The sequence below is a fragment of the Silurus meridionalis genome, chromosome 28 (assembly GCF_014805685.1).
Source record: "Silurus meridionalis isolate SWU-2019-XX chromosome 28, ASM1480568v1, whole genome shotgun sequence".
Classification (NCBI taxonomy): domain Eukaryota; kingdom Metazoa; phylum Chordata; class Actinopteri; order Siluriformes; family Siluridae; genus Silurus; species Silurus meridionalis.
Genome location: NC_060911.1, coordinates 6,194,378 through 6,217,992, shown reverse-complemented (window position 1 = coordinate 6,217,992; position 23,615 = coordinate 6,194,378). Strand labels below are relative to the sequence as shown.

Below are 23,615 nucleotides of genomic sequence, written 5' to 3'. Positions count from 1 at the left end.
CCCTCACCACATCCATAAACCTTCTCCTTGGTCTTCCTCTTTTTCTCCTTCCTGGTGGCTCCATCCTCACCATTCTCCTACTGATATACCCCATGTCCCTCCTCTGCACATGTCCAAACCATCTCAATCTCACCTCCCTCGCTTTGTCCAAAACGTTCTACATGCGCTGTCCCTCTAATAAACTCATTTCTAATCCTGTCCATCGTCATCACTCACAACGAAAACCTCCACATCTTCAGCTCTGCTACCTCCAGCTCCACCTCCTGTCTTTTACTTAATGCCACTGTCTCTAATCCATACAACATCACAGGTCACACCACAGTCCTATAAACCTTCCCTTTCACCCTTACAGATACTCTTCTATCACAAATCACTCCTGCTATCACTCTTCTCCACCCAATCCACCCTGCCTGCACTCTTTTCTTCACTTCTCTAACACACTCTCTTTGCACTGTTGACCCCAGGTAACGAAGTTTTTCATGTATCTCTACTGATACTATTTTTTATTTTTTTTACTTTAACTTTACTACATTTTACAAAAACTCTTGGCTCTAAATTGCCACAAAACTCATGGACTCATTTGTGTAATTTCTTTAAGTAGTTGAAAAGATTTTGGGCTCATGATAATTGTAAGAGATATCAATCAGTGTTTGAGTCTTTTCAAAGAAACTGAGTTGATTATGCAAAGAGTCTTGTTACAAAAATGATAATAGGAACATTAAAAGCCATCATAAATTATAGTACTTTGGATAATTAAGTACAATTGAAGGCAAATACTTTTGTACTTTTACTACAGTTAAAGTTTAAAAGGAGCACTTTTATTCAAGTAATAGTTTACTTTATGTATCTCTACTTTAACTCAAGTACATGGTTTGTGTATTTCATCCACCACTGGATATAAGAAGCTGATGTGCATTTCGTTGCTGTGTACCTGTACAATGCAATGACAGTAAAGATCTATCTATCTATCTATCTATCTGTCTGTCTGTCTGTCTGTCTGCTTGGTGCTCTTCCTGCTGTTTGTCTCCAGTACAATAGGGGGCGATATAACCACAGCCCACTAACTAAACCTTATGCATCCGGTGTGTCAACACTCAACGAGTTGCCAGATGAACGATTTCAACCTCTTTTTTACCTTACTTTTTCTTGATTCAATTTTATGTTCCTAATATAAATTGAATTTTCCACATTAATTAAATTCAACATTATGTCACAATACATAGAAATACCTCTCATTATTCACAATAAATTGTTTGGTGGATGATGTGTAGGTATATGAGAGATAAATAATATCGCAGAAATCAGACGTCACAGGGAGTTAAGAACGTTCTCTCATTTACGGGTTTTAAAGGTTGAAGGTCTGGCAACCCACGTTGGCACCCAGTCACGATAAAAAAGAAGCTCACCGAAGCTGCTGCACTCAGTCTGTAAATACAAGTAAGATAGACAGGAGTTTTTTTTACATTTCTACGGAGAATCATATTAATGATTAATTATATAACTGTATGGGGAAAAATAAGCGCAATGTAAAAGGTATAGGTGCTTTTTTTCTTCGTGAATATGGACGTTAGCATTAGCTGGGTGCTGAAACTGCGCACTACTGTAGTATGGTATACTCCAGTATCCGTTATCACTGAGGGTGTACTTATTTTTGGACAGTAAATCTCATACAAACTGCACATTAAATACACTAATATATATATAGTTTAGTCCATATAGCTACACTTATTTCTTTACCTATATTTCCATCTACCTACTGCCACATACCCCAGGAGAGAGCTGGTTCTGTTAAGATTAAAGTACATTTATTAAGTGTTTGTTTCTTGTGTTCTTTATTAGTAAGAGGAGACATGTCCTCACCTGGGGGACAGGGAGGAGCTTTGTCCAATAAAGCCACAGGATCAAAGAGGATGAAATGGACTCTCGAGCTGAGTCTGGCCAACACCAGGTAGGAATGTTGTTTATGTAGCACCAGGGTCTTTTTACTGTGTTAAATACACATTTAAATACACAAGGAGCACTGTGTTTCCCCACGGACCATTATTACTGACGCACCAACCGCTAAACCCTAGAGCGCTCTGGACGGGTTTATATAAGCCATAATCAAATATCATTTCTCCCTTATTCAGATTTCTTTTTTCTCTTCATTCAGTTTTTCTCCCAATTTTTTTCTTTCTTTCTCCCAATTTAGTTTTTTTTCTTTCTCCCAATTCAGTTTTTCTCTCTCTTTCTCCCAATTCTGTTTTTTCTTTCTTTATCCTAACTCTGTTTTTTTCTTTCTCCCAATTCTGTTATTTTTCTTTATCCCAATTCTGTTTTTTCTTTATCCCAATTCTTTTATTTTTTCATTTCTTTCTCCTAATTCTGTTTTTTCTTTCTTTCTCCCAATTCTGTTTTTTTTTTTTCTCTATCAATTCCGATTATTAATTTTTTTTATCTCCCAATTCCGAATTTTTTTCTTTTTCCCAATTCTGTATTTTTATCTCCCAATTCCAAGTTTTTTTTTTTTAGCCAATCGGGCAGCGTCACCTCCTCTGTAGTGCCAGAAAGCGTTACACATTGAAAATTAAATGTTATTTCCCGGTACAGAGCGAGTAGCCACAGTGACACTGCCCTAACTCTAGTTTCTTATTGTACCCCTGGCAGTGTTGTTTATGTTTAATAATAATTTTTAAAAAATGCACTCAAAGTGCAAGGCGGAGACTAAACAAACTTGCGGTCCGCCACTTAATACGTTCCTGCGTGAACTCCGATTGTAACTATGTTCCACACGACCCGAAAGCCCTGTACAGAAACATCTCGGTACAAATACGTGTAGTGTTTCACTTATAGTATGTAGACTTTATATATATATATATATATATATACACACACATATATATATATATATATACAGGAGTGCAGAATTATTAGGCAAGTTGTATTTTTGAGGATTAATTTTATTTGAGGATTTAATTTGAACAACAACCATGTTCTCAATGAACACAAAAAACTCATTAATATCAAAGCTGAATATTTTTGGAAGTAGTTTTTAGTTTTAGCTATTTTAGGGGATATCTGTGTGTGCAGGTGACTATTACTGTGCATAATTATTAGGCAACAACAAAAAACAAATTCATACCCATTTCAATTATTTATTTTTACCAGTGAAACCAATATAACATCTCAACATTCACAAATATACATGTCTGACATTCAAAACCAAACAAAACAAATCAGTGACCAATATAGCCACCTTTCTTTGCAAGGACACTCAAAAGCCTGCCATCCATGGATTCTGTCAGTGTTTTGATCTGTTCACCATCAACATTGCGTGCAGCAGCAACCACAGCCTCCCAGACACTGTTCAGAGGTGTACTGTTTTCCTCCTTGTAAATCGCACATTTGATGATGGACCACAGGTTCTCAATGGGGTTCAGATCAGGTGAACAAGGAGGCCATATCATTAGATTTTCTTCTTTTATACCCTTTCTTGCCAGCCACGCTGTGGAGTACTTGGGCGTGTGTGATGGAGCATTGTCCTGCATGAAAATCATGTTTTTCTTGAAGGATGCAGACTTCTTCCTGTACCACTGCTTGAAGAAGGTGTCTTCCAGAAACTGGCAGTAGGACTGGGAGTTCAGCTTGACTCCATCCTCAACCCGAAAAGGCCCCACAAGCTCATCTTTGATGATACCAGCCCAAACCAGTACTCCACCTCCACCTTGCTGGCGCCTGAGTCGGACTGGAGCTCTCTGCCCTTTACCAATCCAGCCACGGGCCCATCCATCTGGCCCATCAAGACTCACTCTCATTTCATCAGTCCATAAAACCTTAGAAAATCAGTCTTGAGATATTTCTTGGCCCAGTCTTGACGCTTTCAGCTTGTGTGTCTTGTTCAGTGGTGGTCGACTTTCTGCCTTTCTTACCTTGGCCATGTCTCTGAGTATTGCACACCTTGTGCTTTTGGGCACTCCAGTGATGTTGCAGCTCTGAAATATGGCCAAACTGGTGGCAAGTGGCATCTTGGCAGCTGCACGCTTGACTTTTCTCAGTTCACGGGCAGTTATTTTGCGCCTTGGTTTTTCCACACGCTTCTTGCGACCCTGTTGACTATTTTGAATGAAACGCTTGATTGTTCGATGATCACGCTTCAGAAGCTTGGCTATTTTAAGACTGCTGCATCCCTCTGCAATATATCTCACTATTTTTGACTTTTCTGAGCCTGTCAAGTCCTTCTTTTGACCCATTTTGCCAAAGGAAAGGAAGTTGCCTAATAATTATGCACACCTGATATAGGGTGTTGATGTCATTAGACCACACCCCTTCTCATTACAGAGATGCACATCACCTAATATGCTTAATTGGTAGTAGGCTTTCCAGCCTATACAGCTTGGAGTAAGACAACATGCATAACGAGGATGATGTGGTCAAAATACTCATTTGCCTAATAATTCTGCACTCCCTGTATATATCCACTGTAGATTTGATGGAGCCCACTCAAGTTTCCTAGTAGAGATTCAGTGTTTCCACTTTATTTATTACAGTCTTTGGTGTAACTATCGGAGAAAGGATTGCCGTATAAAAATGCCTCTCTCATCTCTTCCTTTGCGCAGGAGCCGAGGAGACAGGCAGCTGAAGGATGGAGAAGTTATGTATCCTGTGGGATACTCGGATAAACCAGTCCCTGACACCAGCGTGCAGGAAGCAGATCGCAACCTGGTGGAGAAGGTACAAGTGCACGAAGTGTAGATTGAAATAATGTTTGGGACAGAAATAAGAACGAGTGCGTGTGCATACATATAAACACACAAATACATGTATTTTTTAGGGATTTTTAATTATTTTAAACATTAATAATGTGAAAGGGAAGTCGTCAAAACTGTGAAAGAACGTGAATGAAATTATGTAATCGAAACTTTTTGCTTTGATGGCAGCTTTTCACACTCTTGGGAGTTCAGCCTCATGAGAGAAATAGGACAAATAGCTCTTACATAAGCTTTCCACTAGGGGTCGCCAAGTGCGCTCTTGATTTTATTTGATTGTATATATTTTTTTAATTAATCAACATTTCATTTATAAAAGCACAACAAATAATTATTGTTGTGTATAAAACGTTATGTTTTAACTGATGTTTGTATGTTTTTAGAATCCAAAACAAAAAAATACAATAATAGATTAATTCTCTGATTAATTGGTATTCATGTTAATAGATTGAATTTGCTCCTGTTGTTTGTTCAACAGTTAAATAGCAGAATTAGAAAAGAAAAGTCTGTCCTTGTAAACCCTTCCATGTTACATGTTATTAAAGTAATAAGTAAAATGGATCATATGTTTGATATTTACACTAATAGATAAAAATGTTAATGCTGCTGTTATTTGTTGTAGAAGGGGAACCGGTTGTTGCACAAAAATCTTAATGAATAGTTGCTTGTTGCGGGTAATTGTTTGCATTCCGCTGTTTTTGTAATTACTAAAAACATACAAGTGCGTAAGAATTTGGGGGTTGGAAAAAAAAAAGGTTGGGAACCACGAGTCTAAAGCACATTAAGAAAGCAAGAAAAGGTGCAAATAAACTTTTAATAAGGCAAAACTGTGAAATGAAAACCATCCCAGGTTGCCTTATGATTCTAATGCCAATCTGTCATAAAAAAAAATTTAAATAATAAAAGTATTAATGAAAACATATTTTTATTTGTACCAATATTATGTATTTAATTTTAGAAACATTTAAAAACATTTATTGAAATATTAGTTATTGGTATAATACAATTTATTACTGTTGTAATAATAACAAATACAAAATACATAATATTTCTTTACATATTTGCCTTACATCATAAACTTTGTGTGTGTAGAGATGCTGGGATGTAGCCCTTGGCCCTCTGAAGCAAATCCCCATGAACCTGTTCATCATGTACATGTCTGGCAACACAATTTCTATCTTCCCCATCATGATGGTGTGCATGATGGCGTGGAGACCTATTCAGGCGCTCATGTCCATGTCTGCCAGTAAGTAAATCTTCATTTTAAGTCTTCATTAATATTCTAGTGAGCTAGTGAACTTTTTTTTTCTCTCCAATTGTCCATATTTGTTGCTATTCATCTGTATACATACTGTGCAGGGGGAGGAAAAAAAAAAAACAGCTGCCCTCTAGCGGTTTACTCTGAAACTACAAGCTGGATATCGAATAAATCGCTGTAGCACTTTTCCCTGGATTGCATGTGTACGTTCAGAGCTATGATGCAGGTCACTTGAGCTGTGCATTGAGATTTTTAAGAGAATCCGAGAGAATAGTTACATGTTTATACTGTTTATTTTAGAGCTAGCCTGATGCAGTGCAGTTAGACTGCAACCATGCAATTAGGCGCTGAAGCATCCATACTATTAGATGTTACAGATTACAAATATAAAAGTTCTGTATATACAAAATATAATAGTGATATTGCACGTGACATGATTCTGTATTATATGAACGTACATTGTAATTATTATAAAATTCTAATAATGATGATTCATATAAAGGCACAGTGATACGTGAAAGGGAAGGAGTTATAGAGTTTGATGGACACTGGTAGGAAAGACCTCCTGTGGTTGGCCTTGGTGGTTTCATTGTATGGTTGAATTTGGGTGTAACACGTTGTCAAGGATACTGAACAGTTTCCTTAGCGTTCTTTCCTCAGATACGTTACCCAGAGGCTCCACTCCTATGATGGAGCTTGCTTTTGGAAGCTTATAGTCTGTTGGCATCTGCTGTCTTCACCCTGCTACCCCAACACACGACACCGGATATCACTAAATAAACATGCTCTTGATCTTACTTTCTGTGTTTCAGCGTTTAAACTCCTGGAGAGTTCCAGTCAGCAGTGGCTCCAGGGTTTGGTCTACCTAATCGGCAACCTGCTCGGCTCGGCGCTCGCCATCTACAAGTGTCAATCAATGGGTCTCCTCCCAACACATTCGTCTGACTGGCTCGCCTTTATCGAGCCCCCGCAGGTATGAAGCAACCTACACAAGCTGCCTGTAAGCCAGAAATATGGCCGAATTACACAATACAATTGACCTGTACTAATACATTTTGTGTCTGTATGTCTGTTCCTTATTTTTTTATAGAGATTGGAGATAATGGGTGGAGGACTGGTCATGTGAGCCTTCGGAACCTCTCGTGCACATTTACACACACCAACACATTTAATTCCATTAATTTATGTATTGCCTTAGACCACCTTTTGTCTTTTGTTTTGTTCTGCCTCACCGTACTCAGAGATTTAATAAAAACTTACACAATACTAAACACTGGAGTTTTGTCTCTGCTTTGGGGACGTCCTGTCAGGTCAACACCTGAATTTAATAGCTGTTTCAAGAGTGTCACTCTGTTTCAAGGATCGTCATATAAACTATTTGTGTCGTCTTTGTTCGAAATACCTAAAGTCTTTTAGCGAAGGTCAGATAAACATTAGACTCGTGAATTTGTAAATGACGCAATGCTGCTACAGAATGTAACCTTCAAATGTGATTCTATGATCGTTGGTTTTTTGGTAGCTCAATGCGTCAGGTACCTGGGGTCAACAGTGCAAAGTAATGGAGAGTGTGTTAGTCAAGAAAAGAGTGCAGGCAGGGTGGAGAAGAGTGATAGCAGGAGTGATTTGTGATAAAAGAGTATCTGTGAGAGTGAAAGGAGAAAGTTTATAGGACTGTGGTGAGACCTGAGATGTTGTATGGTTTAGAGACAGTGGCGTTGAGTAAAAGACAGGAGGCGGAGCTGGAGGTAGCAGAGCTGAAGATGTCGAGGTTTTCGTTGGGAGTGATGATGATGGACAGGATTAGAAATGAGTTTATTAGAGATACAGTGCATGTAGGATATTTTGGAGACAAGGTGAGGGAGGCAAGATTAAGATGGTTTGGACATGTGCAGAGGAGGGACATGGGGTATATCAGTGGGAGAATGCTGAGGATAGAGCCACCAGGAAGGAGGAAAAGATTTGGAGGTTTATGGATGTGTAATGTCTCAATAAATGCAAATGTCTCCAAATGTAAAGAACTCCATCCAGAGGTAGGGTGTCATCTGGAAAGAAGAAATGAACAGTGTCATTGGTACCTCAGAAGTTTTACTATACAGTGATAGAGAAGGAGCCTAGAGGGGTGATGGCATGAAACATAGATTGGAAGTTAAAGAAACTGTACAGTATGGTCATGGTATCAGTGTATATGTTGGAACATAGAGGTGTGTAAGGAGTCTTTTTTCATTTCTACACATTTTGTCCAATCTAATCAGATGTGGTAGGTTCTACAAGTCCAAACATGGAGAAACGAGACATTCCTGTGACCAGGATAAAGCAGTTATTGAATATTGGGTAAGGTGTAAATGCATCTCGTAGCCACTCCCATTCTCTGCAGTTTTATCGGCTCCTCTTGGAATTACTTATTGGATCCCCTGACATCTGAGCTTTTGTTTTATTTGTAATTATTTGTAAAAACTATTTTAATACATTTAAGAAGTACTTTGCATAGTTGTGAAGGCTGGTGTTTATTGTACAGGTATTAAAAAGTGACATGACTACATTCCCTGCATATGTCTCATTTCTAGGTTTCATTTGCAAATAAAGCTGAAACACACCCCTGACAGACGTGCTGGCCTGCACTACTTGTTCCACAGTGTGATTGCACTGCCTGGCAATGTGTGTGTTTTGTTTGTTTTTGTTGGTTTTTTTACAACAAGGCAATTTAGGGTGGATTGTGTCATCCTACGATCTTATCAATACGTATGACTTAAGCATTTGCATGAAGGAAAAAGATGTGCTGGTTTTGCCTACACATACAGTGCACATAAAAAGAGACTACATGACAGCAATTATTTTTTCAGCTACCTCTAATGCATATATTGCAAATATAATAAGGCAGTGGAGGCTGCTTTTATGTTCAAATAAATCAAATTTTCTTTTTGTGGATCAGCAGCTTGCAGAGACTGAGCAATATTCTTCTTCTTCCATTGTAAAATGATTTCATAAGTCATCCAAATGTCACTGCCATGGTTGGGATGCTTAATGCAGGTTTTTTTTTTTTTAACACTTCTGTTCATTAAACCCCCTGATTTGTTATAATATAAGGCACTGAGATCCTTTTATTTTTTTGGACCTCAATATTAATGCCATCGACTTGCAGAACAATGCTGACAAATACACTATGGACCATTTCAACTGCAATTCTTTCATGACCATCTTTGGTCCTTGGACTTGTCAAAATTGAAACTAGGACCATGTTGTTCATGGTCTTTCCGACCACGGATTAACTTGGTGTCGGAAATTAAAGTGTTTGGACGCTTGGATTACAGCAGTAAATTATCTAACCCATCGTGCAGTTGTGTAGATAGAAGTGAGACAACAAAGTTAGCAATATTTATATTAAGTATAGGTTAGGTATTAATACTTTAATAAGTATTTTTTTTAAAAACTTGATCCACTTATTTACTGGGGTTATAAAGCAGAGAATTTGTACAGGAAAACAAAATAAAAGAGTCGTGCTCGTCGTTTTACTACATGTGATGGCGCATAGAAATGACGTCACAGACAATTCTTACAATACATCCTGCTGAACCTATATAAATATCATAACAAATGCCATTATTAAACGTATCCAAGGATGGTACCTGTCACATTTGTCTTCGTGGCAGGAAAGTAAAACGAGGTGAGAATGAACTTTTTCACGTGTTATTTGTGGAAAGAAACCAGGAAACCCTGAGAAAACCTTCTGCCACAGGCTGAACATGGAGCATGCACTTACACCCACTGTCACACTTACACTTATATTTATTAGAAACAATCACATGTACTTAGTTGAGGCATTATAACATGACTTAGATTTAGGTTGAGAAATCTAGGTGTTAGTTGTGGTGAGATGTAGAACAGTTATTAAGACAGGAAGTAAGAAAGTCAATACGTTTTCTTGTACAGGAGCCAGTAAGGAAATGTGTCTGTGAGAGACCTCAGGGTTGTACAGTAATATACAAGTAGAAGAAGTGAACACCTCGAATGTGAAGGATGATGAAAAAGTTTTCTTTCTCAAAGAAAAAACTGGTCTGTGTTGTGATGTGGTTTGTTGTGAAACCATCAGTTTCTGTGTTACTCAGAGAAACGAGTCTGACTGGAAGAGAGATGTGTGTGTGTGTAATGTGATGGGTGGGATGGTGAACACAGTGGGGGTGGCTTCAGGCTTTAAAACACCAGAAAACCCTTCACTTTCTTTCCTTCACCTCTTCAACCATGTGCACAGAGGAGGGAAATCATAATTCCTGAACCAGCTACTATTTTTGTCACACACACACACCCCTCCTTTTTTTTTTTTTTTTTTTTTTTTGTTTTGTAGAAATCCAGGACCATTCAGGACAAGGGCTGCAGCTACACCAAACTTTGGATACTTCCTTCAAAAGAAGGTTCCTTTCCTATGATTTACCCCAGGACCTACTTCATCTATTAACACTCAATTTAAACAGCTTTTCCTTGAGCGTTATTTCTGCCGGACTGAGTGGCCATGGAGAGAACAGGACCACCCTCTCCGACCTACAAGCACCCGTTCGTCCACGAGGTCAAACTGACCACATCTCAAAGGCTTCAGGTACGCCATATTTATTTAATGTACCCCAAAAGTACCCGGATATAGCCTTCAATAACTATCTGCGTGCTTTAATTCGAGGTTCACGCGTTGTATATTTTTGCGCGACACCTTGCAATTGGTTTGCGCAGGATCTTCATTTTTTGTTTTGTTTTTCCTCAGTCTTTCCAAACCGAAAACTCTAAATGTATCGCTGTTACTTAATTCTCTATTTAATAGTTTTAAGACCACGATTCACGATAACGTCCTAAACAGAAACTTTGTATGAAAGCGCTTTGTAGGAGTTATTTTTTTATTTTTTTTGTTTATCCCATGGTTACGCAAAAGTATTTGCGTAAGTTATGCGTAAATCGAGCGCTTATACTGGGCTCGAAGGCTTTCGGTGGAAAAAAAATTGAGCTCCTTTTCGTAACAAATCGCGTGTCAAAACGTGTGAAACCGTGTAGCAGTTTGAAAAGCCACGTGTAGTCTAAATATATGTCTCCTATCATTACGCAGTTTGAATCTCTCACTTGGAGCTGATCAGCCTTACGAGAGATTATGGAAGGGCTGTGTCCCAAATAACACGTCCCCTTAAAATTGAAGTATTAAAAATAAGCTGATTTTCCCCAACCACATATTACAATAAAAAAAAACTTCAACTCAGAATAAAATCCATTAAAGCCTTTAGCATATTTACAACACAGCTGCCCAGAAAAGTTTAGTTCCATGTATAAAATATTCTCTTTGCAGAGTATCATCATGGGATGTGTCCTCTTCCCCATTCGCATCACACTCGCCATCCTCTTCTTCCTGCTCATGTGGCCCATCGCTCGTCTCCAACAAGTAGGATTGTCACAGGAAGAGCGGGCGAAACCAGTCCAAGGCTGGAGACTATGGATTTTGCATCCCATCATGATCTTCCTAAGTCGGTCCGTGTTCTTTTCCATGGGCTTCCTCTGGATAAAGGTCAAAGGTCGACAGGCTACACAGAAAGAGGCCCCTGTGTTGGCCGTGGCCCCCCACAGTGGCTTTCTAGACATGCTGGTACTCAGCTTAGTAGGACTCCCTACGGTGGTGTCGCGGTCTGAAAATGCCAACCTGCCAGTTATTGGAGGTGAGAGACTCCCCAAACGCTGCGAGAGTTTAGTCTACGTTGATGGAGGATTGAGAAGAAGGTGCCTTTACCTTTCTTACTACTTTTTACTTTTTCTCTCAGCCCTTTTGGAGTTTAACCAGGCCGTGTTAGTTAGCCGGAAGGATCCCGAGTCGAGGAGGAAGTGCGTGTCTCAGATCAAAGAAAGACTTACTTCCAATGGTTACTGGCCTCAGGTATGGTGTGAAGTCAAAGGTCGTTTGAGAGCCCTTGACTTGGCAGCAGGTGCTCCAGAAATATTTGCCAAGCGCGAGCGTGTGAATATGACCAACTGTTCATATACATGTCTCCCTCTGTGTTTCTGCAGATGCTAATGTTTCCTGAAGGAACCACCACAAATGGTAAAGTCCTCATCAAATTCAAGCCTGGTAAGTGATCATTTGAGTAAAGGATACGCAAGTGGAAAATGTTGAGTATCAGTATTAAAACACTGGATTCCTATTTGATTCTGTTTGTTTTTCTCACAGGTGCATTCTTGGCAGGTGTTCCAGTTCAGCCAGTGCTGCTTCACTACCCTAATGAAATAGTAAGCAAGACATACAACATTACAACACCGCAGATCCAATGAGGTGAATGCTGAATGCACCTCATCTTTTTGTGTGCATTTACAAGCCGGAAAAGTAATGACCAAAAACGACCACACAAAATTCATACATAAATAAAAGCAAGCAACAAAAATATGTGGGAAAATATTAAACTGCAAAAGAAATGTATAAATAACAAATCAGCCACCTCAAGGATTATTATAATCTTTTTCTTTCTCAAACCAGAAAGATCATATTCACTTCACACACACTGAATTTCTAAATTGTCTCTCTCGCAGGACACTGTGCGCTGGACTTGGAAAGGAGCATCATGGTAAGCAACTTTAAATATATATATATATATATATATATATATATAGAACCGTGCAAAAGTTTTAGGCGGGTGTGAAGAAATGCTGTAAAGTAAGAAAGTGTTAAAATTATATATATATATATATATTGTGTGACCTTTTTTTAATAATTTACAAAATGCAACGTGAGCAAACAGAAGGGAAATTCTTAATCAAATCAGTATTTGGTGTGACCACCCTTTGGATTTTAATTCTAATTATATAACATGGATCAGACAGATGAACAGACAGACAGACTAAAGTTTGGAAACACTTAGTCTTATAATTTTGTGTGTTCTGGAGTGATATCTTTCATGGAATAATCTGCCCAGTTTCTGCACCTCAAATCATACTGAACTGCTCTGGGATGAACTGGATCACAAGGTCAGAAAGAAATCTCTACCTAGTAAAGATCATCTTAGCAAGTTTTACACAAAGTCAGGGATTTTTTTAAAGGATCAGAGTCCAAGGTATGATCTACCATTTATACCGAGCAGGTGCTAATGATCATCAAATTCATATGAATATGGAAGAACGTTTTGTGTCGCATGTCCTACACCATGGCAAGCCTGAGCACAGCAACAAGAGACAACGCCATCATACTGCATCAGCAAGGTCTCTCCCAGGAATAGCTTTTAAAGCAGACTGCCTTTCAAGCTATTTTGAAGAACAGGAAATTTTTCAGAACCATAGATGCAGAGGTCAGACAAGGAATAACACATCATGCTTACTTCCCTTCAACATCACAGGATGTCCAGCAGTCTCTAGCAAAGCACTTGTGAAAACCAGTGGGACCTGGAACCACCCGTGCACTGTCAGGAGAAGTCTAAACAGATGTGGTGGTCTTGAAAGAATTGCAGCCAAAAAGCTATAACTCTGACTTGGAAACAAGGCTAAGTGACTCAACAGAAAACAAGTTGTTTGCTGAATGGCTGGATATTGAAACAATGAGTGTCTGCAGACAACAGTGAAGCATGGTGGAGGGTACTTGCAAGTTTGTGGCTGCATTTCCGGATTTGGAGATTGGATTGTCTGCATGGTGTCCTCAGTGCTGAGAAATACAGGCGGATACGTCTCCACCATGCACTGGAGATGTCTGATTGGCCCCAAACTTATTCTGCAGAAGGGCAACGACCCTAAACATTTTAATGAACAGGAGAAGAGAGAGAAGAACAAGGGAAGTGAGTGATTCGCCTAACACAGAGCCTCAACATCTAACCCCTCCGTGGATCTTCCCACTTCGTCCAGGCCTGCCTCTGGATAGTGTTCTCTTCGATTGGAGGCCACTCTGTGCAGCTGGGGATGGTTTCTCATCAACGCCTTCGGTGGTTCCATGAAATTCCGGAGTAAGAACAGGAGCTTTGAGGATGGATTGGACTGTAGTTAATGTTAACAGTCTGATACATTGACTCAGGACAACATTTAGCTTCTGATCACCATCACTGCAACCCGCAACATTGTAAATCTGCTATAAATGGACATTCGGTGCAACCCAGATGAGGATGGGTTTCCTCTTGAGTCTGGTTTCTCTCAAGGTTTCTTCCCTATGCCATCTCAGGGAGTTTTTCCTTGCCACAGTCGCCACCGGCTCGCTCATCAGGGACAAACTTACACGTATAAAGAACATACTCACTTTTAATCACCACACTATCTGTGTAAAGCTGCTTTGAGACAATGTTCATTGTTAAAAGCGCTATACAAAAAAAATGAATTGAATTGAACATCTGGGATTACACGGTGAGATGGAAGGATTTGAGGCAGCCTACATCACACATCGGTGGTTAGTTCTCCAAAAGGTTTGGAACAACCTACCTGCAAGGGTTTCTTCAAAAACTGTGCACAAGTGTACCTATAAAAAAAAAAAAAAATGATGCTTGATAACTGGAGAAAAAAAAACGACCCCTTTTTCTGTGGCTTCAGCAATTTGCAGCAAACACTGCACTCTAGAACTTTATACTAAATGGGAAGTTCACATCAGACTTTTTTAGTGATCCCAGGAACTGATATAGACCACAAACTCTTGAATGCTATTTAATCTTGTATAAAGTCTGCAGGCAAAGCTAGTTTGTGTTTTTTGTTTTCGTTTTTTTGCATTATTGCAGCTAGTAAAAGGATTATTCTCACCAGTCTCTGGTTTTTCTACCATAGTCACATAACCTGAGAGTGCAGAAGCAAAGTCAGTAAATACATTATTGTAAAAGTATATTAACTGTAAAAATATCATTCTTTTTATTGCAGGCTTGATTGTCTGTGGTACACCGCGGCTCGGCTCTATACCAACGTTACAGTGGAGGTACTTTTTATTAGCGCTTTTGTGTGTAGCACCTCTTTCAATCTCTATAAAACCGTTATCTCAACTCGGCCGAAGGAAATGAATTAAGGGGAACTTTTCCTTTCTTGCGTTGTAGTTCCTGCCTGTCTACACGCCCTCTCAGGAGGAAAAGGACAACCCGGAGCTATTCGCAGATAATATTCAGAAACTCATGGCCAAGTGAGTCTTTTAAAAAATTTTATGTATATTTAAAAAAAAAAAAAAAAAAAAAAAAAGGACTAGTTGCCTGAACAATTTTTGATTGTGTGTGTGTGTGTTTCAGAGCTCTGGGTGTTCCCGCTACAGACTATGTGTTGGAGGGTTTTTTTCCTGTTACAAAATTAGGTGGTCTTTCTCTTCCTCTCGAGTCTCCTTCTAAGGAAACACTGAAAATGCTCAAACGTAAAGGGTAGGCTGTGTGTTTTTCACGTGTGTACATCCGTATACCTTGACATTCATGCAAGTATCTAATCAGGCTATGATGTGGCAGCAGTTCAAACAATAGAAAACATCATGCAGTATACAAGTCAAAAGCTTTAGCTGAGGTTCGAAGGGAAATTGTGATCTACATGACAGATTCTTCCAAGATTGGGGATGGGAAAAAAAAAAATATGTGTATATATATAAATAGAATAATTTATTTGTGATGAGTCAGCCAGACTGACTGGTAACTCAAATTACCACTCTTTTAAACTGTCCCAAGCAGAAAAGCATCTCAAAAAGCACAGTGTGTCAAAGCCTGAAGCAAATGGGCTACGCAATGGTAAAGACGAAACCTAGTAAAAATATTGTCGGTTCTTTTTACACTCCTTTAACTATTCAGTTTTGGTGAGCCTGTGCCCAGGTCAAAGTCACGGAGATCGTATTTTTTTTTCCAAGTTTGATATTTAACATTCTTGGCCTGAATCAGAACAATGTTCAGGATTAACTGGCTGTTGTATAATTGCATGAACGAGTACATGTGTTCCTTTTAAAGTAGGAAGTGTGTGAATGTGTTTATAATGGACAATAGAGCTGAAATTGGGATCATGGTACAAGATCTATGATTGATTTATAGTCTGTATGTAAATATCTTCACTGGTTGCCACATTTTAAGCAGTTTCCATGCAATTAATTCCACTGTCTGTTAATGTGTGACATATGTATAATAGTCGGATTTCTTTCCCACATAGTCATTTAATTTCTTTCTCCTTTTTTTTCCCCCAGTTTAAGCAAAGCTCAAGTGGAGACTTTAATTAACACAATGATTGACAGATGTCACTCAGGACAGGTTACGATCACTGTGGAACAATTGACTTCCTTGTTGGGACTTGACAACAGAAAGACAGCTGCACAAATCTGTTCCTTTTACTCCAAGGTAATGTGTGTGGAATTGCAAATCTGCAAGCTTCACAACGCAGCTAGGGGTGTGTGTGTGTGTGTGTGTGTGTGTGTGTGTGTGTGTGTGTGTGTGTGTGTGTTTGCTCTTAAAAAAATGCTTTGTGATCTAGAGTGAAACACTGGACCTGAGGCAGTTGTGTTTAAGCTTGTGTACAGCTGCAGAACTCAGAACACCGGAGTCTCTCCTTCACACTGCGTTCATGGTGAGTATGTGGTTTATAATTTATACAAGATATAGAACATTTATAGAGACAATTGAGTCTGTGGCTGCTATTGAGTTTGGACAAAGATAATTCGAAATAATACCTCAGATACCGTCACCATGGATCAGCTGTTTACTTCATTCACTTGATGTCTTTTGCTTGGCTGAGTGATCTCAGAGTGGGTTATTGTCTATTGTAGAGTTTTACACTTGGTTGACTTGTTGGCTTCTTATCACGACTAGATAATTGGACTCTATGTATACAGTCTCCTGTGAAACTATTGAAACCGCAAGGTCACTTATTTTGTGTTTGCTACGTGCTGCTTAGGCAATAGTACAACATTTCAGCTTTTCACTTCCTTCCTTACACTGAGCTTAGATATAACACCTTTTGTGGGAGACCACCCAGTTTTTAGTGGAGAATTGACAATTCTTTAAGATTTCAAGTAAAAACATTTAATATTTGGTTTCTCTTTCTTTTTGTATGTGGGGTTCAAATGCAAGCTCAGTTTGGTTTAAGGCCTTGTGCTTGACTTTGACGGTCTAAAACCTTCCACATTTCCCCCTGATAGTCATCTGTTGTGTTAGGAGTGTACTCTGGGTCATTGCCCTGCTGCATGATGTGCTTCCTCCAAGTTATATTGGATGCATTTCTCTGTAAATTGGCAACCGACGTTTCTGTAGTCTTCTGAAGTCATTCTGATACCCTCATAAATTACATCATCATTAAAGAGCAGTGAGTTTGTTCTCGAAGCAGCCATGCAAGCCTAAGCCATGGCACTACCTTCACAGTACTTGACTGGTGAGCTCTGATATGTGGTGGCCCCCTGCACTGGTGAAGGTTGTTGGCTGTTTTTTGATGTTTCTTCAAAGCTCTCAGTCTTTTCAACTGTAAAAAGGATGACCTTAATGCTTATTTTCAGTCGAATGCATTCTGAACCCCACAGCTCAAACAAAGAGTAGCTATTTAAAGCTATTAATGCTTAAATGCTCAATCTAACACGGCATACCTGGCAACGTGTGCACGCACCATTATTTTTGGTAGTTCAAACAAAGTGTCGGGTTTCTGGATCTGAAATTGTAAACTTGGATATTTTTTCCCATCTCTAACCTTATATAGGTCTCACACACACACACACACACACACACACACACACACATATATATATATATATATATATATATATATATATATATATATATATATATATATATATATATATATATATATATATATATATATTATACACACACACACACACACACACACACTAAGAGATTTAAAGTATCTAAACATTTGGCTGTTCTATGGTTATATGTGAAAGATTTCATAATTATTGAACTTCTATGTAAACCGATGAAGGGTCAATTTCATTTCAAGTCACAACAAAGGCCGAAGATCTGCCGCTGCCAGCAAACCATAATTAGATCAGTGATTACACACTATATGAAGTAGAAATTTTAAATAATTATACAAAATAATGGGATTTATTCAACAGAGTTATGCTTAATGAATCACTGATGTAAAACCAGGGAACTGCGACTTTTACCTCAGGCGATGAAACAGAGAAAGAGGTCGAGGTGTTTGTGATCAAACTGTTACATATTGTGAAACTCTTATTTTTTTTGTTTGTTTGGGGGGGTGGAGTTTGCAACTACAGTAAACGAATATAATCGCACTTTCAGTTGAAATGTCATGGATATTTTTTTTTTTTTTTTCTGTTTTAGTAGTAACCAGACTAAAAGCTTTACATTGAGATGCATGTAAAACATTTCATTCTGTTGTTTTCATATCAGTTTAGTAGACGATGTCCAAATCTGATCATTTCAAAGATTTTTCCAGGCTGCAACACAACAAAAAGTGACTCAGCTTACCTGACTGAACATAATGCTCACATAATGCTTGATATTTTTTTTTAGCTGGTCCCAGAGTGTCTGGTCATAATATTGTATTAGTGTGCATTGTCATGCATATAAAGAGTTTGTGGTGTGTGTATTTGATGTTTGCAGATGTACAACAGTAATGGTGAAGGATTGTTAAGTGCAGAAGATCTCTCCGGGCTTATAGCAGCACTGGTGGGAGTTGCACAATACAGCATTGCAGAGATGTACTCGGAATTGACCAATAGAGGACCGCCAACTGAACGTGAGTACAAGAATCATGACCGAATCCTTGGGTTCATTAAAATTGGACTGGAGTACTGACCAAATCTTTTACAAATAGATTGAAATTTTGAAACATGAAATGTCATGTTTGACTGCATCGATTGCAACATGACTTCTTTAATAATCAATAATTGGATGGTGTGATGTGTCCTAATTTAGAAAGGTTTTTTTTTCCATCATGTCCTGAAGTGTCTTGTGATGTTGTATGGTTTAGAGACAGTGGCATTGAGTAAAAGACAGGAGGTGGAGCTGGAGGTAGCAGAGCTGAAGATGTTGAGGTTTTCGTTGGGAGTGACGACGATGGACAGGATTAGAAATGAGTTTATTTATTAGAGGGACAGCGCATGTAGGACGTTTTGGAGACAAAGCGAGGGAGGCGAGATTGAGATGGTTTGGACATGTGCAGAGGAGGGACATGGGGTATATCAGTAGGAGAATACTGAGGATGGAACCACCAGGAAGGAGGAAAAGAGGAAGACCAAAGAGGAGGTTTATGGATGTGGTGAGGGAAGACATGCAGGTAGAGGCAGATGTAGAGGACAGAGTGGTATGGAGATGGATGATCCACTTTGAGGACAAACCGCCTAATGTATCCCACCCACTAACCGGTGCCATGATGAAGAGATAGTGTTATTTACTTTACCGCTCATAATGCATTATTCCTGAATGGTGTATGTGTTCAGAAGGAACCATGGTTCCTGGAAAAAAGCTTCATTGTTCACATGACCTGCACATGGTAATTACCCTGTATAATTGTGGGACAGTAGAATAGTGAAGAGGTTGCTTACCTTAATTGTCCATGCAGATCTTTTTTGGCTCTTTGCTTAGCTCTGAAGTAATCCAGGTGCTTGATTCAGGAAATCTTGTGATTCTCTCAGCTGAATGAATGACAGTCTGGAATTGGAAAATGTGGAGGAAGTAGCTAGAAAGGGAACTGGTGGGGATGCTCTAGAGGGGCTGAGGAAAAGTACAGAGTATTGATGATTATTCTTTGTTTTCCAATAACTTTTATCAAATGTAGTGCTGTTTTACTCCAGGGAAAGATGGGCAAGTAGGGTTTTTTATCTTTTGGGGAGGATTTTTGGGAAACCTTGATTGATTTCGTCTTTGGAAGAGCAGTGATTTGTGTAAAATGAAGATAATCGCTGAGGTACACAGTAGTTGTACAGACAGGTGATGACCTAGCTGAGTTCCTGGTGGATGTGAAGGTGTAAGAGCTTGTTGTAATGTACTTGAATGAATGTATAAAAGTTGGAAGAAATACACACAGAATGAGTTAGATGTCAAGTAAACAAATCCTCTACTATGCTGGAAAGTGTAATGATTGACTTATAGGCAAACTGTAGGGGGCACTGGTGAGCAGAGTAGTGATTTTAGAACCAGAACCCACCGGCGTGTAGTCATTAAGGTCAGAAAAATGTTCTTTGTGGCAGATGGGAATGATGGTGAAGACTTTAAGCCAATCAGGAATGCTCCAAGATTGTATTTCGATAATATGGCATGTTTAAATGTTATAAGCTGCTGTCAGTCATATTATCATATAAAATGTTACACATTGTGACCAGTTTAGATGTGAGAATTCAGCAATGATTGGGAACAATGTCAAATAACCATTTCTCCCTCTCTCTCTCTGTTAGGCGCATTGTATGACTTGTTAACGACACACCCAACGTATCAGAAGTTCTTCAAGGAATATTTGGAGCAGAAAAAACCAAAGCTAACGGAGGACAGAAATCACAACGGCATTCCGAACGGAAAGACCAGTCGCAATAACGACGGCAATCGGGACAGACACGGAATGAACCAAAAGTGTGACTGAAGACGGATTCGTTTGAATGATATTCTGTATTTTAATAGTAAAACTGGCACCTTTTTATTATGTCTACACAGTATCCACAATAATGGCTGTTTTATGGTTTGTTTGTTTTTAAGCAAAGACTGTATGTTTGTGTGCGTTTTAGTATACATTTAATGTTTACAGGTCTGTATGATGGACTCGTATGTGGGTTTGTTTATTTCTGTGGTGTTTGTTTTTTTTTTTTTTAATTCTTTTTATTTAATTTTTTTCAAAAGCCAGTAGTACACTGTAAAAAGCCACTATGCTCTCAGAACCTTAGTGCCTTGGTACTTTTTTTACTGTGTTTCTTTTTTAAAACCTAAGCTGAAGGATTTTTTTTCGTGTGAACCTAAGGATTTCATACAAACAATACAGTCGAACTATTTTAAATTTTAATATATTAAAGTTGTAAATAAACACTTCATAAAATTCAATCGTTTTTTTTTTCTTTCTCTAATTACTACTTTATTTAAATCTTTTTTTTTTTCTATTTAATTTTTCTCTCATGTGAGATATAATCAAAGGCTGGAGGCCTAATTCTTGTCCGTCTTCACATTTTGAGTTTGTCTTGTGACCTTAGACAGTGGCTTCATTTTCTAAATGCAAAAAAAAAAAAAAAAAAAATGGTTAATGACCAGTTTTTCCTGCTGCTATAAAACCATTGCTTCTCATTTTCTGTTTGATTTTGTATTTTCTGGTATGTTGCTTAGTGGTCCTTGTTAAGGTCTTATTGCATTGTCTATTTTTCTATCTTATGAGTTTCTTGTCTTCTTCTTCTTTTGGCTGCTCCCATTAGGGGTCGCCACAGCGGATCATCCGTCTCCACACCCACCTGTCCTCTACATCTGCCTCTTTCACACCAACTACCTGCATGTCTTCCCTCACCACATCCATAAACTTCCTCCTTAGCCTTCCTCTTTTCCTCCTACCTGGTGGCTCCATCCTCAGCATTCTTCTACCAATATAACTCATGTCCCTCCTCTGCACATGTCCAAACCATCTCAATCTCGCCTCCCTCACCTTGTCACCAAAACATCCTACATGCGCTGTCCCTCTAATAAACTCATTTCTAATCTTGTCCATCCTCGTCACTCCCAACGAAAACCGTAACATCTTCAGTTCTGCTACCTCCAGCTCCACCTCCTGTCTTTTACTCAATGCCACTGTCTTATGAGTTTCTTGTAAAATGTTTAAATTCTGTGCAATCAAAGGTTGATTGCAACTCGTCGTGGAACACGGTTAAGAGATCAGTGAGGATTGGTATTGCAATTAAGGAAGGGGAATTAAAGAAGTTCTTGTTTTTATCCATGAAGGTTTGTCTTTCCTCTGTTATGTTTTTGTTTGAACTGGAGATTCCCTGAGGTGTTTCACATGTATTAGAAGACAAAGAAGGTGCTGGCTTTTGTTAAAAATCAACATATTTTTTTTCTGTCAAGGGTGATTGTGTTCTAAAACCCCACATTATTTGTGTCTTAAGTAGATTTAAGAAGTTTTTGTTGCAGGGGCCGTGATGGGGCTACGTTAGTAAAAGAACAACGAACTCTGCATTATATCTTTATAAGCACTTGTGTCAAAAGTCTGACGAGAAATCTGATCTTAACCACTAAGCTACAACATCTTGCCATCATTTACACTGCATGCTACATATTCTATAATCATCAGCTTCTATTGATTCTCTCTTGCACTTCAATACCAAGAAAACTAAAACAGTTGCTTGTGTTACCCAGAAGCCAGAAACAGCAAAGTCCTCCGTCAAAGAAAATAAGTAACTGACCTTTATAAAACCGCTGACACTTAAGTTTCCTTTTGTTGAATGTTAAATCGAGAAAGCTTTTACCATACCTGTGATTATTTATATTGCATTAATTAAATCAGACATTTTCTTAATTTATTTGTTATTAGGATTTGGTTATGTTCAAGTCCCTGTGACTGAGTTGTTACTTTATTAGAACAAGTGCATTCGTATACTGTAAAAGAATCTAATTTATACAGTATTTAAAAAGATCATTTGCCAGGTATGGATAAAAGCTAAAAGATTGTGGTATAGTAAAACTATACATTAAGGAGATACTAGAAGTAAGAAATAATAGAATTAATGACAAATTATTTAGATATTTGAATGTTACAGGACTGAAGAATAGGATTTAATATTGATTAAACTGAAAAAAAATTATATATATATATATAAAGGAAGGAGAGAAGAAACTTTGATGTTGGTGATTTTTTGCTTCCTGAAAACACACACAAGCTTCCAATTAAGTTGCGCTACATACTCCAAACCAATAGGTGGCGGAATATGCATCTTAAAGTTGGTTTGCCCACCGCCATTGACAATAGAAGAAGAAGAGGAAAACCGACGCTTGTGCGGTAACGTTTCCGGATATCCGGTGTCTGAACACGTGGGAAAAACGCGTGTGTTCAGCAAACATTACTCCTGGCGAAAACGTTTCGCTCGCATACTGGTTTAAATCAGATCTCACTCCTAGAAACAAGAACCGACGAAGTCTTTAACGGGAGAAATCAGACGAACCGCCACCATGTTTCTGCAGTTCTACCTGAACGAGAACGGAGAGAGAGTTTACACTCTGAAGGTCTTTTCCCCTCCTGTTTTGACTGAGATGCAGTTGATTGTTCATGCTGTGTAGTTTCAGTACATTTTATGTATATATGATTTTGTCTGCAATTCGACCTTATCGTGGTAACTTTGGTGTATAATTTGTTTGCTGATAAAACTTTTTGTGTCTTTTGTTTTCTTTGAAGAAAGTGGATCCAGAGGGTCGGCCCACCAGCTCGGCCCATCCGGCTCGCTTTTCTCCGGATGACAAATTCTCCAGGCACAGAGTGACCGTGAAGAAACGTTTCGGATTACTGCTCACCCAGCAGCCACGACCTGTGCTGTGAAGCGCAAAAATATTCAGACATTTTTAGTGGAGAGAGTGTGTGTGTGTGTGTATATAAAGTGTGCGCTTGTAATGGTTTACCCAATTATTAATGTAACCTGGTGCAGAAGGCACATTGAACAAGTGTTTGATTTGATCAGGTTTTATTCCTGTTTTCATCTCTCACGCTGAATAAAAGTTTTTTTTGCATCAACATTTGTGACTTCCGTTATTGTGTGGCTT

The 23,615-nt window shown here is 38.7% G+C and overlaps 3 protein-coding genes across 4 annotated transcripts; all 3 read left to right on the top strand.

The window, feature by feature from the left end:
- Nucleotides 1–1,288: 1,288 nt before the first annotated feature.
- On the top strand, nt 1,289–7,274 carry emc4 (ER membrane protein complex subunit 4). 2 transcript variants are annotated; one of them, XM_046842675.1, is made up of 6 exons: nt 1,289–1,437; nt 1,840–1,948; nt 4,596–4,710; nt 5,838–5,991; nt 6,816–6,976; nt 7,094–7,274. In XM_046842675.1, the coding sequence occupies exons 2-6, from the start codon at nt 1,851–1,853 to the stop codon at nt 7,127–7,129; spliced, it is 564 nt and encodes a 187-aa protein (XP_046698631.1). In that variant the 5' UTR covers nt 1,289–1,437; nt 1,840–1,850; the 3' UTR covers nt 7,130–7,274. The 2 variants fall into 2 exon arrangements, with proteins under 2 accessions (XP_046698631.1, XP_046698632.1); XM_046842676.1 differs by lacking the exon at nt 1,289–1,437 and adding an exon at nt 1,491–1,533.
- A 2,258-nt stretch (nt 7,275–9,532) lies between these two features.
- Nucleotides 9,533–20,927, top strand: lpcat4 (lysophosphatidylcholine acyltransferase 4). The gene is made up of 14 exons (XM_046843288.1): nt 9,533–9,664; nt 10,343–10,591; nt 11,321–11,684; nt 11,787–11,899; nt 12,031–12,091; nt 12,191–12,249; nt 12,547–12,581; nt 14,836–14,890; nt 15,006–15,088; nt 15,192–15,317; nt 16,115–16,265; nt 16,399–16,491; nt 18,501–18,636; nt 20,294–20,927. Exons 2-14 carry the CDS (start codon nt 10,508–10,510, stop codon nt 20,473–20,475), a joined length of 1,542 nt encoding a protein of 513 aa, XP_046699244.1. The 5' UTR covers nt 9,533–9,664; nt 10,343–10,507; the 3' UTR covers nt 20,476–20,927.
- A 1,890-nt stretch (nt 20,928–22,817) lies between these two features.
- On the top strand, nt 22,818–23,588 carry nop10 (NOP10 ribonucleoprotein homolog (yeast)). The gene is made up of 2 exons (XM_046842949.1): nt 22,818–23,084; nt 23,254–23,588. The coding sequence occupies exons 1-2, from the start codon at nt 23,031–23,033 to the stop codon at nt 23,392–23,394; spliced, it is 195 nt and encodes a 64-aa protein (XP_046698905.1). The 5' UTR covers nt 22,818–23,030; the 3' UTR covers nt 23,395–23,588.
- Nucleotides 23,589–23,615: the final 27 nt, after the last annotated feature.

Coding starts and splice junctions, on each gene's coding strand:
- emc4 (XM_046842676.1), top strand. CDS start 1,506: ATGGGGAAAAATAAGCGCAATGTAAAAG. Junction 4,711..5,837: donor ATCGCAACCTGGTGGAGAAG/GTACAAGTGCAC, acceptor TTGTGTGTGTAG/AGATGCTGGGATGTAGCCCT. Junction 5,992..6,815: donor GCTCATGTCCATGTCTGCCA/GTAAGTAAATCT, acceptor TCTGTGTTTCAG/CGTTTAAACTCCTGGAGAGT.
- lpcat4 (XM_046843288.1), top strand. CDS start 10,508: ATGGAGAGAACAGGACCACCCTCTCCGACCTACAAGCACCCGTTCGTC. Junction 12,092..12,190: donor CCTCATCAAATTCAAGCCTG/GTAAGTGATCAT, acceptor TTTTTCTCACAG/GTGCATTCTTGGCAGGTGTT. Junction 12,582..14,835: donor ACTTGGAAAGGAGCATCATG/GTAAGCAACTTT, acceptor TTTTTATTGCAG/GCTTGATTGTCTGTGGTACA.
- nop10 (XM_046842949.1), top strand. CDS start 23,031: ATGTTTCTGCAGTTCTACCTGAACGAGAACGGAGAGAGAGTTTACACT. Junction 23,085..23,253: donor AGAGAGTTTACACTCTGAAG/GTCTTTTCCCCT, acceptor TTTTCTTTGAAG/AAAGTGGATCCAGAGGGTCG.